Source organism: Elephantulus edwardii, unplaced genomic scaffold, assembly GCF_000299155.1.
Source record: "Elephantulus edwardii isolate Elephantulus edwardi_28Jun2011 unplaced genomic scaffold, EleEdw1.0 scaffold00003, whole genome shotgun sequence".
In the NCBI taxonomy this organism is placed as follows: Eukaryota; Metazoa; Chordata; class Mammalia; order Macroscelidea; family Macroscelididae; genus Elephantulus; species Elephantulus edwardii.
In genome coordinates this window covers 26,789,732-26,804,980 of record NW_006399753.1, presented here as the reverse complement: position 1 = coordinate 26,804,980, position 15,249 = coordinate 26,789,732, and the positions used below count along the sequence as shown (strand labels likewise).

At 35.2% G+C, this 15,249-nt stretch overlaps 1 protein-coding gene across 6 annotated transcripts in view; it reads right to left on the bottom strand.

The window, feature by feature from the left end:
- Window positions 1-15,249, bottom strand: part of SCN1A (sodium channel, voltage-gated, type I, alpha subunit) — a 114,937-nt gene that overhangs the window by 4,354 nt on the left and 95,334 nt on the right. For all 6 annotated transcript variants that reach the window (XM_006879331.1, XM_006879332.1, XM_006879335.1 and 3 more), the window contains exons 21-25: window positions 13,256-13,537; window positions 10,722-10,775; window positions 8,435-8,572; window positions 1,882-1,986; window positions 166-436 (exon numbers count right to left, since the gene is read on the bottom strand). In XM_006879331.1, the coding sequence (XP_006879393.1) occupies window positions 166-436; window positions 1,882-1,986; window positions 8,435-8,572; window positions 10,722-10,775; window positions 13,256-13,537 (850 nt within the window). The remainder of the gene's footprint in view (window positions 1-165; window positions 437-1,881; window positions 1,987-8,434; window positions 8,573-10,721; window positions 10,776-13,255; window positions 13,538-15,249) is intronic.

Sequence of the window (15,249 nt, the reverse complement as noted above, 5' to 3'; positions counted from 1 at the left end):
AGTAAAAAAAATTGAAAACAAAAATAAATATAAACTTAACTAGATGAAATATATTAAAATGTTCATAGTGGTCATTTACTGTTCAGTAGGATGTAATCCAAATTTGGTTGTTCTAACTCTTTACTTGTGTTGAGGTGAATCTTTAAGATCTTAAATATTTCTTACCTACAATGGAGAGAATTACAACTACAAAATCAAAAATATTCCAGCCTATAGTGAAGTAATAATGGCGGAGGGAGATGAGCTTCAACACACATTCTCCAGTGAACAGAACGATAAACACCAGGTTGATGCGTGACAAAATATTAGTCATTTCTTCACTCTGGTCATCTGTTTCCACCATCATCGTAACCATGTTAAGACAGATTAGAATCATGATACTTATGTCAAAAACTTGTCTCGTCACAAAGTCAAAGACCATTCCTTGAAATTTGTTCTGTAGAGAAAAGAATACAGAACACACAACTATTTTTTGGGATGCACATTTATATCTATATTAGCATTTTTTTGTATTAATTAGCTCTATTTGTTGACTCTGAATTTTGCAAAAGATGTATACAGTTAAAATCTTTAATCTAAACATGTATTTTTCAATATTAACTCCTCAGAACAGCAATCCTTTTCCAAAGTGGTCTACTAATGTGGAAACCTGAGGTGACACACTTCTCTCAGAGATACTCAATGCACTAATGTTCTCTTAATATAGTATAAAAAGTTAAGAAATTGATTTCATTTTGTTTAACCAGAATTATTCATAACCATTTGAATCATGCAGTCTTTAAAAATGCAATATAACATCCCATGAATCTCCTTCTAAACTTGGCTTTGCAGGGAGTGCATTTAATATTATATGTTTAAATCTCACTTATGCATCATCAATGCACTTTCACCCAATAGCCTTTACCAACATTGTCAGACATAGAATTTTGAGTGAGCCCCATACAAGTAAAGTCAGATCAGAATGGCATTCCTTATGTTTTTTTTTTTATTATTGTCATTTTTTTTAATGTGTGTACCGTCAAATTGGATCTGACTGGTACAGGAGGCGATTGAATATTCCTCCTTCTTCAGCAGAGCATCTGGTGGATTTGAACTGCACACCTCTGGGATTGCAGTGCAGTTTCCTGCCACTAGGCCACCAGAGCTTGCCGGCATTCCTTATGTTTTGACTTTAGGCAATACATACATGCCCATTTCCTCTGATCTGTGGCTTTACTCCTCAATTCTCCTGTTGTCAGTTACAATGGACCATGTTTACCCAGGTCGCTGAGCACCTATGAGTTTATCTTCTTTTTTATATTTTTCTACATATGTAGTATTTTTAAATATTATTTTACAATGGTAGATTCACTTCTACATCCAATTGAAATCCACTAGGCTTTACAGAGGAAAAGTAAGTTATTTAGCATTTGGATGATTATATTAAATATTATTATTTTTAAGAAAGCACCTTGTTTACCACCATTTTCAAGAAAGCAACTTTTAAATTTTATTATTATTTTAAAGAAAAGAACTTATTTTTTTATATTATTATTATTTTCAAGAAAGCAATTTGTTTAGCATGAATTGGATGATTGTTAAAAGTGCACTCCTGATACATGCCAGGAAAATTCTTTTTACCTGCCGGTAAGTCATCATAAAAATCATCTTAGGATAATGTCTTTCCAGTTTTTTCAGAAATGTTTTGTTCTTCTCTCTAATATTTCTTGCCCACCACTTAAGCCAGTGATCAGTTTTTTCATTTTACCACTTTGAAAAGAGGCATGAATGAATGACACTCTAAAAGTGGAAGGAATCTTCACTGTGCCAAGTGTCGGCTGCTATCTCCTCTGTAAAAAGAACACGTGAAAGTCCCCTCCCCCATCTCTTAGTTTTTCTTACTCCTGGTCGAGGTATTGGCTTTTGTGGCTTTTTTGATCCCAATTTTTTCATCGCATTGTAGTATTTCTTCTGCTCTTCTGTCATAAAGATGTCTTGACCTCCAAAGTATAGAAAGAAAATCAAAACTGGTTAAAACTGTGTCCATTTACATATTTCCCCCCATGTTAAAGTTAAAATGTTGTTGTTGTTATGTGCCATCGAGTCACTTGCGACTCATAGTGACCCTATGTACAACAGCCCTAAACTCTGCTCTGTCCTGTGCCAATCGCACTGTCTCTGACACTCCCATCCTGATTATCCCAGTCACTGAATCAATCCACCTCATAGAGGGCCTTCCCCTCCTGCGCTGTCCCTCCACTCTCCCTAGCATGATGTCCTTCTCCAAGGACCGGTCTCTCCTCACAACATGTCCAAAGTATGTTAGATGGAGTCTCAGAATCCTTGCCTCGAAGGAGCCACCCGGTTTAACCCTTTCCAGGATGAATCTGTTTGCTTTCCTAGCAGTCCATGGTACTCTCAATACTCTTCTCCAGAACCACAGCTCAAAGGCATCAATTCTCCTTCTATCCTCCTTGGTCATTGTCCAACTCTCTGATGCATAACAAGTGATTGTGAAGACCATGGCCTGTCAGACGCACCTTAGTCTCCAGAGAGACACCATTTCTCTTCAGTACTTTGGAGAGGTCCCTAACAGCAGACTTTCCCAAAGTTAAAATAGAAACCAAAATTAAAGCCACTGTCACTTAGTCAATTTCAATCTTTCTTGGTCAATTTATAGCCTCTGAAAACCCGCTGGAGGGTCAGCTATGTGTTGGTTCTGACTTGATGACACACAACAATAACATAATAGCAACAATGACCCTGTAGGACAAGGTACAACTGTTTCTTTGGGCTTTCAAGACTGTGTACACTTTTGGAAGCAGATTGCCTAATCCTTCTCCCTTAGAGAGGTGGCTTGGGTTCAACTGCTGATCTTTTGGTTAGCAATGGGGTGCTTTAAGCATAGCATCATCTGACTGCCAGCACAGGAAAGTTACATTTTAAAAGGGAATTGCAAAACCTAGTCATTAGCATAAAGGGACTCACCATTTAAAATATTTTTAAAAACCTCAAATTAAAGAGCTAATTTTTTTCATTAAAGAATTAATAGTATATCTATTGCAAAGTGGATAGAGATAAGCGATTTAAAACATCTCCCATTTTTGTTTTACCAGGGATTGGCGTAAAAATGTAAAAAGAAAATTTGAGTAATAGAAGAGTTTGGAGATTATTTAGAGACTGTAAATGTGGCAAGTAGAGAGAACTGGAAATTCAGAGATGTAAAGAACAAAAGTACACAAAGGCAAGGCTGAGACTTTGTTCCACATACTTTATGAATACTACATAGAGGAGCCTGGTCCTGGAAAAGGCCATCATGCTTGGACAAGTGGAAGATCAGTGAAGGGAAGACCTTCAATGATGTAGACTTGCACAGTGACTGTAACAATGGGCTTAAGCCCAGCAGTCATGGCAGGGACAGTGTAAGACTCAGGGTTTCCATGTTCTGTATAATGACACTATGAGTTGAAGCCTACTCATTTGCACCTAATAGCATTAAGCACTTGAAAGCAGGTTCAAAATGACTAGGAATGAGACCTATAGATAATAAAATTAAAATTTTGATCTATTAAACATGAAGTATTAAAAATCAAGAAGATGTATACTATGTAAGGGCAAGCACACAGTTGTTGTTGTTGTTGTTGTTATATGCTATCAAGTCACCTGAGACTCATACCGACTCTATATACAAGAGTTTTGAAACCTGCCCTGTCATAAGCCAGTCTCTTTGACTCCAACACACCTTCCCCCCATTACCCTAGTAATCCATCTCATCTGGGTCTTCCTCTCCTGCGCTATCTCCAAGCCTCTGAGCATGATGACCTTCTTCAAATATTGGTCCCTCCTGGCCACATGGCCAAAGTTTTAAGACAGAGGTCAAAATCCTAGCTTTCAAGGAGAAACTTGGTTTCACTCTCTCCAAGACAGACCTGTTTGTTTTCTTGGTGGTCCATGGTATGTTCAAGACTCTTCTCTAGCACCTCAACTCAAAGGCATCAATTCTTCTTCTGTCACCCTTAATCATTGTCCAGATCATAATTGTGAAGACTGTACCCTAAATCAGGTGCACATTAGTCTCCAGATTGACATCGTTGCTTCTCAACACTCTGGAGAAGTCTCTAACAGCAGATTTACCTAATGCAATTTGTCTTTTGACTTCCTGACTGCTGGTGCTAAGAGTGTTGATAGTGGACCTGAGCAAGCTGTAACTGTTTGTAACCTCAATCTCTTCTGCCAGTTGACCCAGTGGTGGGAATCTTTGTCTTCTTGATGTTGAGCTTCAGTCCATATCGAAGACCACAGTCTTTGACCTTCTGCAGCAAGCACTTCAGGTCCTCCTCTGTTTCAGCAAGCAAGGGTGTGCCAGCTGTATAATATAGGTTGAATCTTCTTCCAATCCTAATGTCACATACAGTTCTTGGAAGATAAATTTGTGACCTTAAGCAAGTAATTTTCTTCTGGAAATTTATTCTAAGAACTCAATATTTTTGTAAAAATATTTTAGCTATGGCTAAAACTAGTCTTTGCAATTACTAGCTATGCATCAGAGAACTGGAAAATGACTACAGGTGACAGAAGAAGAATAGATGCCTCTAAGTTATGTTGCTGAAGGAGAGTCCTGAACATACGATGGGCCAATAAGAAAAGCTACAACCAGGAGAAGATAACATAGATGAATGGGATCTTCTAAGACTCAAATCCCTATGCACATCCAAAAACTTCTCCAGTGGGGTAAAAAGGGAAGCCACTGACTGGGAAAAAGTATTCGGTAATAACATATCAGATAAGGGACTTATATCCAGAATTTATGAAATACTTGAGCACCACAACAAGATAAAGGTAAATAATCCAATAGAAAAATGGGCACAGGATATGAACAGGCACTTCACCGAAGACGACATTCAGATGGCTAACAAACACATGAAGAAATGCTCAAAATCCCTAGCCCTAAGAGAGATACAAATTAAAACAACTATGAGATATCATCTCACCCCAGTCAAAATAGCAAAATTTAACAGAACAGCAAGCAAAAAATGCTGGCGAGGTTGTGGAGAAACTGGAACCCTTATTCACTGTTGGTGGGAGTGTAAAATGGTGCAACCCCTGTGGAAAGCAGTATGGCGCTTTCTCAAAAAGTTGCAAATAGAGATACCATTTGACCCAGCAATTCCACTACTGGGAATATACCCTGAAGAGACCATAGCTGACATCCAAGCAGATATATGCACACCCATGTTTATTGCAGTTTTGTTCACAATAGCAAGGAGTTGGAAACAACCTAAGTGCCCATCAACAAACGAATGGCTAGAGAAGCTGTGGTATATTCGCACAATGTAATACTATGCTGCATTAAAAAACAAGGAACTCATGCAATATTATTCAAAATGGTTGACTCTGGAGAACATTATGCTGAGTGAAATATCCCAGTCACAAAAGGACAAATATTACATGATGCCACTGTTGTAGAATGGGACTGTCCTTGGGGTGGGGGAGAGACTGAGTAAGATGGGTTCAATAATGTATACTGCACTGAAACAGAGGAGGGAGAGAACCGTCTAAAAGAGAGATGTAACTGGGTATTTCTGTCATCACAGGAGACTAGAGCGAGGGCTGCATGGTGGAGGGGACCTGGGGGAGGGTTTGTAAAACAATGAAAGAATCTTTTCTTTTACTTTTCCATAATTTTTGACTCATGTACTTATAACTTGTTAGTCAAATTTGTGTCTTCTAGGTTGCAACACCCCCATGATACATCTTGAAAGATATGTACATGTACAGCCAAGCACAATCAATAAGAGTGCATCTGAATTCCAAAATCAATCTCCATAATAGTCTATGTGTTTCCTACTGCCAAAGGGGCCCTTTAGAGTAGTGAGAGAAGATCTTCACCCTGAAACCCACAGCATCCCTTTTCAGCAGGAAGTAGCTAAGAGAATACGCCGTCCCCTTTTCCTTATGACTCAGGGTGAAGTCTCTCTCAGGGAGGAGTGATAGGGAATGGCAAAGGATACACTGACAAAGAAGATTAATCAGAACTGGCTTTGACAAGCACTGTGGCATTTGGACAAGAACAAACTGGGAGGAGGGTAGAGAGAATAGTGCAACGATGAATGAGTGGAAGCCCAAAATCTCTGTAAATGTTTATGAAAATTAATAAAATATAACTATAGAAAAAAAAACCCAAAAAAACAAATAGGTCTTTCTGGGAGAGGGTAAAACCAAGTTTCTCCTTGGAGGCTAGGATTTTGAAGCTCCGTCTCCCATATTTTGGGCACGTGGCCAGGAGGAACCCGTCCTTGGAGAAGAACATCATGCTAGACAGGGTGGAGGGATAGTCCAGGAGCAGAAGACCCCAGATGACATGGATTGATACACTAACTGCGGCAATGGTGGTCGGTGTGTCGAAATTAGTGAGACTGGCTCAGAACAGGGCAGAGTTTAGAGCTTTTGCACATAGGATTGCTATGAATTGTAGGTAAGTCAGAGACACATAACAAACAGCAACAACATCTACCTACTTATCTCTCTCTATAAACCTGAGAAAGTAAAAACTGGTGTAAGTTAGAATTCTGTGATAGAGGGAGAAAATATTTCTTACTAAAGCTCTCATACTTGACATTTTATAGCCTTTTTGACAAGATGTGAAAATAATTTTATGAGTGAAAAGGAGAATTTATATTTTATTCAATATAAAATAATTTCAATAATACAAATATGTATTGAAAAATTTAGACAGAAATAAATAAAACACGAATAATGGGTACTCCCAAGTGATGACATTCCCTGTGTTCTGTCATGCACATCTGTGTTTGGACAATCATAAACACTTTATAAATTATAACAATTAGTAAAATAAAGAGCTCTCATATTTAACAATGGAAAACAGAGCTTATAATTAAACATTAGGGAGAAAGGTATGGGAACATATATAAAAGGAACCAATGAAGGAAAAGTATGAGAATACTGGAAGCTGTTTATATCTGATGCTTTATTTTCAACAAAGATTCTAAAGATTTCCTCTGTAAAACATATTTTAAAAAGGGAAGGATTATAGAGATGATAGAGAAACATGACTGTGGAGAAGGGCATATTCCTGGACTCGTTCCTCTTTCTCTGTTAAAAGAGGAAAACATCATCCCTAGGGCATCTGGACCATACCCTCTGGGAACATCAAGGTCAAATGGCATATCATAGGTCACCAAAACAGTGTTCTACTTCCTACTTTGGTAAGTAGCAAGTGAGAGCTTAAAAGCTAGTACATGGCCATCTAGTCTACCTACACCTATCGATTTTTCCCTGCCTGGAACAAAAACGAATGAAGGAAATAAAAAAGCAATAGAAATAATTATTCCTAAAGACTAACAGATCACACAAACTTCACCCTCTCCTACTCTGAGACCCAGAAGAACTGGCCTGGTTAGTCAGAACCAGTTGCTGACCACTCAAAAAAAGGATCACAATGTAGGGCCCAGGACAGAGCACGAGAGAAATGTGAAACAAAACTCAAAATCACAAACATTACTAGGCTTTCAAGAACAAATCTTGCAATTTCCCTCATCTGCCCACCCATCAAATTGTACAACCCCATGATTAATCCCTCCTCCCCTGCACAACCTCATCCTTCTGTTTCCAACCTTTCCCACCCATTCTGGATCTTGATACTCATTCTACAATAATGATTTTACACAATATTTATCTTTGTGGGACTGAGTTAGTTCACTCAGCATAATGTACTCAAATTTTGTAAATAAACTAGTGAAAAGGAAAAAAAAATTACCAGGCTTTCGCTTCTAATGGAGACTAGTGGAAACCTCCCAAGACTATGGCTGTTAATAGCCTTTTGAGCCTGGATCTAAATTTACCCTTATGGATTAACATTCAGTCAAAACTAAATAGTACCACCAGGGAGGTAGTGACTCCTTAGAACAATTGACCATATGTGCTCAAAAGGGTGGCATGTTCAGGGAGCATTGTTCAGAAGGCAGGAAGGGATAAAAAGGAAGAAGAAATAGAAATTAGAATCAATGAGAGGAGGTGGAAACATTACAATGTCAGGGCTGTTAATTACTGCATCAAAGAAAATCTGTTAAGGATCATTGAATGGAAAACCAATTGCTCTATAAACTCACTCAAAGCACAACAGAAAAAGAAATCACCAGACTAGAAAAAATGAAGAAATAAAATTGAGGAAGAGTTTTGTGAGCTGTGCACAGAAGTCTGGAATTGAAAGCACATTTTAATATTTACTCCCTCTGCTTTCTGAACGAAAGTAGCCATTTGATGGAAGGAACATTTCAAATCATTTTTCTGTTTTCTTGTTGATTGCCTTTGAGTAGAGCACAACTCATAGCAACCCTATGAGCAAAAGGCCTGAAGCCTTTCTACAACTATCGACATTTATCTAATTTCATAGAGTTTCCAGAGGCATGTTGTTTAGGAAGTGAGCAATACTTATCTTCTTTTTTTGCTGGTTGAAATTATCTATGATGACACCAATAAACAGGTTCAAGGTGAAGAAGGATCCAAAAATGATGAAAATAACAAAGTAAAGGTACATGTACAGACTTTCCTCATACTTAGGCTGGAGTTCCGTCTGCCAAAGAAGAAAGTTTTGCATAAAATTACAATATATGATGATGCAGGCAATGCCATATGATAACAGAAAAGAGTATTCCTGGGGATACTTTAGAAGTTGAGTTTTTCCCAAGTTCAAATATGCCCAAAATTAACTTGAGGGATGATACATGTGAAAAATGTGAAAATTATAATATTCTATCATAAATTTTTATAATTATTAAATCAACTAATGTTTTGCTACTAATATAATCAAACAGCAATGTAACCAAGTCTGCCAACTTTTTCCAGCAATATATTTTTAGAGTTTAAAAATGATTGGTGAAAAAATTTTATCTCAGTAAATATAGATAGTCTATGGTTAGAAAAAATTGTCATGTATGTACAAATGTAATAAACAGGCATTAAATTATCCATTTAGATGTTTGGCATCGTGACCTTAATATTACAAAACATCAACTGATTTCCATATTTTGGAGACATAGCTGTCTATTTCAACTAGTAATTACAATTTGGAATTATAATGTAATCCTTCTGTTGTGTTTGCAGTAAACAAACAATGAACTAGTGAAAATAATTTAGGGTATGTATTTTCTCTGATCAAATGATGTCATTGTAAAGACAAATGGTTGGAACTAACTAAACACACAATACAGGAAAGTGAAACAATGAAACTCTAGGAGTTATCAAGGTACTAAAAACATAAAGCGAAAGCCACTGATTAGAGCTACCCTTCAGAAAAAAAACAACAACCAAGTTCTGTGAGGGCAGGGTAAAGATTATAGGGAAGAAAGTTAGTCTTTAAGATGACAGACATATAACACTTCAGAACTGAAAGATAAAGGCTGATAGAAAATAAATTTTAGAGTTTTTGAAGGGCAAAACTGGAATAAATGTCATTTTAGTTCACTTTTAAACAGTGTTTTTAACATGTTTAAATTACAAATATACTGGAATTTGTAAAATGTAGTTACCTAGAAAAATAACTGGAGTGAAGACTATTATGTGTTGAAGCCCTAGAATAGGAGAGTAGGAAGAAGCATAGGGAATCCTTTCCTAAGTTTGGTAAGGAAATAGAATTACTGACATGATTGGGGAGAAAAATACACATTCAAAGCATTAAATGGTAGAGTCCTCTTTGAGCAGGGCATCACTGTGTCTCACAAGGAATTTGAGCACACACTGTGCTTGTTTCCTGAGGAGATTAAATTTCTAGTTGGCAATGGGCTAGTGATTTTTTCTGTGTGAGTATTGTTCCATCATTTATATTTTACAAATTCCAGTCTCTTCTAGTTTCATCTTGTTGGCTGTGATCAGAGAAATAAGACCTTAATTCTAAGCTCGCTATTTTTATAGCCTGGAAGCAATTATTGAGTGAAGAACCAAATACGGTCAGGTTTTAATATTGATGATGTAAACATAAACTTGTCAGATGGTAAACATTTTAATGAACTTATGTATGTTAAAAACAATATATAAAACTACAAATTTGAAAACAATATTAGAGAAATCAAAGTCCCTCTGGACAACCCATCTAACCTTTCATGTGATCTAGTATTGTTGGTAACAAAACATTTCAACTAATGATGATAATCATATAAATCAAATATTTACATTTGTTCCTCCACACCAAAATGACTTTTGATAATATACTTTGTAGATAAAGAAGAAATAAAATAGAAATTGATGTATTTAATAAATTTAGGTATTATATACATTATATACTTAGATATTAAACATGTAAATACATTTCTTTAGTTCTACTTTCAAAATAATTCATGACATTGTACTATAAGGGAGCTCTGGTGGCCTAATGGCAAGAAGGTGCACTGCAATCCTGAAGGCACATGGTTCAAGGCCACCAGCTGCTCCATGGGAGAAGGGTGGGCAATCTCCTCCCATGAAATGAACTACCTTTGAAAACCAGCCAGAGGGTCAACTATGGGTCAGTTCTGACTCTGTAGTATACAAGAACAACAACAACAACAGCAGCATTTTACTATAATTTTGTGGCAAGTATTGCTTCACTTAAACATTAATTTAAGCCATAGTCATATATTTCTTTATTCTTTTAAACCAGTGTGACTAATTTCATTAACCTTATAGAGTTTAACTAATTGAAACCCCTAATGAGAAATTCTAAAGCTTTAGAATTATGGAATACTTACATTTCTGGAATCAACAGCTGCATACATTATATCCATCCAACCCTTAAATGTGGCCTATAAAAAAGAACATGCCCATTTTACTTTGTAATAAAAATGATTTAGATTAAGTATTTTAGAAATACTTTCACAAAAGAGCTTTTTTAAAAAAGGAATTTTTTAAACAACATTGAACAAACTTTGCACGGACGTGGCAAAAAAAAGAATCTTAAACACTTCTAAGACTCATAATGAACAAAATGTACATTTATATATCTTCCTGCTTGAATATTAAATCACAAATTCTCACTGATTTAGAATTAATATAATTATACCGTTTAAAGGCTCCTAAAATTTGGTAGAATACTTTTAGAAAGCTTTTAAATGTCAAAATATTTGCCAACGTCTGAAGCAGCAGAATGACAGGAATTTAAATCTGACAGTCATGTGCTGAAATCTATCAGCAAAGTGATCAAGTGAAATTTAAGGTATCTCTTGATTGTAACAAACTAAGGAGCTTACTGATATAAAGTCAGAGTTGTAACTATCTTTTTAAGAGTTATATAGTATATAGTCCATGATAATTCTATATATACTTTGCTTTCTTTTTTATGACAATGAGTAAACATAGGTGAGAAAAGTAGAAACGAATACCTTACTACTTGGAATTAACATGTTTAAGAAGGATTCTAAATTGAATATCAGAGAAGTTATTCTCCAATAAATTACTTCTCCAAGGACATGAATTTTGAACTCCATGAGCATAAGAGGCTGTTTCCTTAGCTAGTGAGTGGGCCTAGGAAAGCTTTCTGAGTTTGCGTTACAACAGTCTTTGTTTTTATGATACCAATACTTGTGAAGTGATAGATACACCGAGAAGAAAGCCTAGTAAACGTGAGATGGTGAAGAGAACCTCATGTTCTTAACTCAAAAATACTAGGTTATTTGTATTTGTAAGAGGGAAATGCTGGATGTGGCATAGCTGCAGGCAATGAGGTCAGGACAAGTTCATTATATACATAATACAGGATCAGGAAAAAATTATTCTAAGGACAATTTAAATCAGTTGCAAACCAATAATTAACATTAACTATACTGAAAGGTGTTTAAAATAAAAGGCTGAAAGGTATATAAAGTCAAAGACTATATTAGAGATTCTAAAAGATATAAAGAGAAAAAGACTATATAGTACTAAAAAAGTATTTTAATAACAGAACTTAATATTTTCACTAGAAACCTCTGTCCTAATTTTGAGAATTGCTTGGCATTTGAATTGACTGCTTAAAATGTTTCTATTTGTTTTTCCTTCTCTTTTATAGAGGAAACAATTTATTTTAGTGTTATTTATAAATATGGGTTTTAATGAAATTTTAGGATAAATGTCCATAGATGTATCATATGTCAAATATAATAGAGAGAGAGAGATTATACCCTTTAGATTTTTAGAAATTCTAATTGTAGAAACAGAGTAAGTGAGAAACATTTAAGAGAGAAATAGGGATTCCCAACAAGAAGGTAGAAGTGACACATAAAGGAGTCATTTTATTAACTTGGTTTCTTTGCTTTTCTAGTCTCCTGATTAAAGAATTAGAAATGAAAGGTAGATCTACTGAAATAGGTTTCTCTCCTAGAGAATTTGGGGAAGCATAAGTGAATAAATGATGTAGCCTTTTATTGATTGAATTAGTTTTAAGCTGCCAAAATAGAGCAGTATTCTTTACATTTTTTCTATACAACCTGGGTTCTGTTTTGTTCTCTGCATTACTATGCAGCAAGTGCAGCTAAAAGGAGTATAAAATAAAATTGGGCAAAAGGTCAGGTTACATATCTCAATGAAAGCAGACTGCCGTAGCTGCTTCCCATAGAGAAACAGCTGATAGGTCTGAACCACCAATATTTCAGTTAGAAGTTGAGCACTTAACCACTGTGACATCATGGCAGCTATCATAATCTTTTACAGTTTAACAGATTACAGACTATTCTGTTAATCAGTCTTGGATTCCTATTAGTAAAAATATTAATGTTTAGGGTCAAGTAAATGTTGCTGAAGTATGAAGTGTGATAAAAGTTTCACTTTTGTGTCAAGGAGCTTCCAGATATTAATAACATTTCACTATCAGGATTTAATCATACAATCTAAGTATCATCCCATAAGAATCCACCCTCATAGTATATCGCAATATTAGTTCAGTCTGACCAATTATTTATCATCACATCAAGGGCTTTAAGGGTATTATCTTTTGGGAGTAATCCATCAATGAGATGAGCTTTGGTGGCTAGAATAACAGCAAAGTTGTTTCTTTTATTAACCAATGTGTTCATATTGAGAAGAGTATGAAGAAAGAACAAGACTTTGGAAAAACCTGAAGTCCCTCACCATTATAATGCTAGAACTGTGTAATGAATGGAAGCTTTTACCAGTTTGTGCTCATACACTTGTACTAATTAATTGTAATTATCAAAAATATTGTAAACTTTCTTCTTAGTGACTCAATGATATACGATCATTACTATTTCAAACAAACAGACAGAATTCAGAAAAAAGGGTGTTCACTTACTACTTGAAGCAAAGATAGATACCCAAATCCTACATTATCAAAGTTTACTTTCACATTTTTCCATCGGGCAGTCTCATTTCTTTCTATTAATTTCAGGCAATCAGAATGATTATTCACTTCGGAGATTTCAAACATGTCACCAGTTGTGGTGTTAATACAGTGGTAGAATTTGCCAGCAAACAAATTTACGCCCATGATGCTGAAAATTAGCCAGAATATAAGACAAACCAGAAGCACATTCATGATGGATGGAATTGCTCCTAAAAGGGCATTCACAACCACCTAATACACAAATGGGGGGAAAAAGAAAAGTTAGTATCCTTATTGGTTAAAAATGAGAGAAAATACATTCCCCTAGTAATCTCTGACTTTTCTATTAAAATTATTTTTTTCCTTTGGTACTTAAAAGCGAAGTAAAATAAATCTAAAAATGTCAAGCACTAGGTTTAGAGAAACAATTTTAGGTAATATAACAAAACACCAACAAGAAAAAAAGGAGAAGAGAGTACTGAAAGGTCAAAAGAAAAGTAAAATCAGAATAATGTGTTTCCTACGTCAGAATATGTATTTTTAACTAGGAAAAAAGAGGGGAAATCTAATGGCAAAGATAAGCTTATTAAAAAGGTAACATTATCAAACGGACATGAATTGATCTGATCAAAATACTTTCAAAATAAATTCAGATATATAAATATAAAAATCTTATTGAAAAACCTAATTATTTTATTCATGCATTGCTATGACTAATAATAATTTTTGCATAAGAAGCAAGACAATTTAGCATCATGTATTTCATTAGATCATCACATCGTTTATTTCAAGCTCCAGTCATGTCAGTTGTTTCATTTACTGAGTTTAATTTAATAAACTTATTTTAAATGAAACATAATAGAAATCATTTTCTTAGGAAAAAAAAGGAGGAATGTCAAACATAGTTCCCGAATCTGATGTGATTATATCAACATCTGTACTAAAGTTATTATCTATTCCTCCAACCCTGATAGCAGTATATTCTTCCTATTAACTTTATTTTCTGGGCCCCAATTAAAAGCACATTTTTCATATTTAGCATATTTGTAGGGATGGCTGTCTTTGCTTCCTCCCCCCCATGGTTACCATTGGCTTTTTGTATGAGTAGTTAAGATCAAGCAACAAGCCCCAGTGTTCATATGTGTCAGACCTCAGACATGACTTTAGTAGCTAAGGTTGACCCTATCTAGCTTACTTTTATTATTCTCATCACTATTTAATATAAGCAGCAGGCATCAGGTGATCTTGTACCTTATATCTGTCTGTGTCTTTTAGAATAATTTTTTAAATTAGCTTCTTGAAACAAATACATTTCTAAAAGCCAAGTCCTATTTCTGAACACTATCAAAAGTCAGTGAAGAACTTGAGGATTTTTGGACATAAACAGTATGAGAAATAGGGCAAAGGAAACAATAAAACCACTGAAGACAAAGATGGAATAATGAGCATGGAAAAAATGAAATTGAGCTGTTACCTAAGCAGAACCAGATGATGTGATTTGCAGCTTACAAAGTTGGCACATGGACTCTAGCCTATTTCTTCTGTTAATATTCACAAAGCTGACTCACTAAATCCTTATTTTATACTTTAGCTTTAATATGTAAATACAATTATATTTATTTTTTTGGATTGCAGATTTGAAAACTAAAGTCAGGTAATTTCTTTAAATTCTTTTCAGAACATTTTGGCCACATTCAGATTAAAAAGCCACGTCTACTATTTAGGAACAGTCAGTACATGTTAAAAGGTATGTTTATCTATAAAATCCAATTTAGGATGTGAACAGAATACTGGTACTCTAAATCTACAAATTCTTGAATCCTTTCACTTTTATCCTTAGGTCTCACACTTAAACTCTTTTTCATCTTGAGCCCTTATTTTCATTTGTACCATCACTAACCTAGTTACTTTATGCCTCAACCTTGGCCACTCTCTGACTTTTCTTCTCCCTTCAAGTCCCAGAA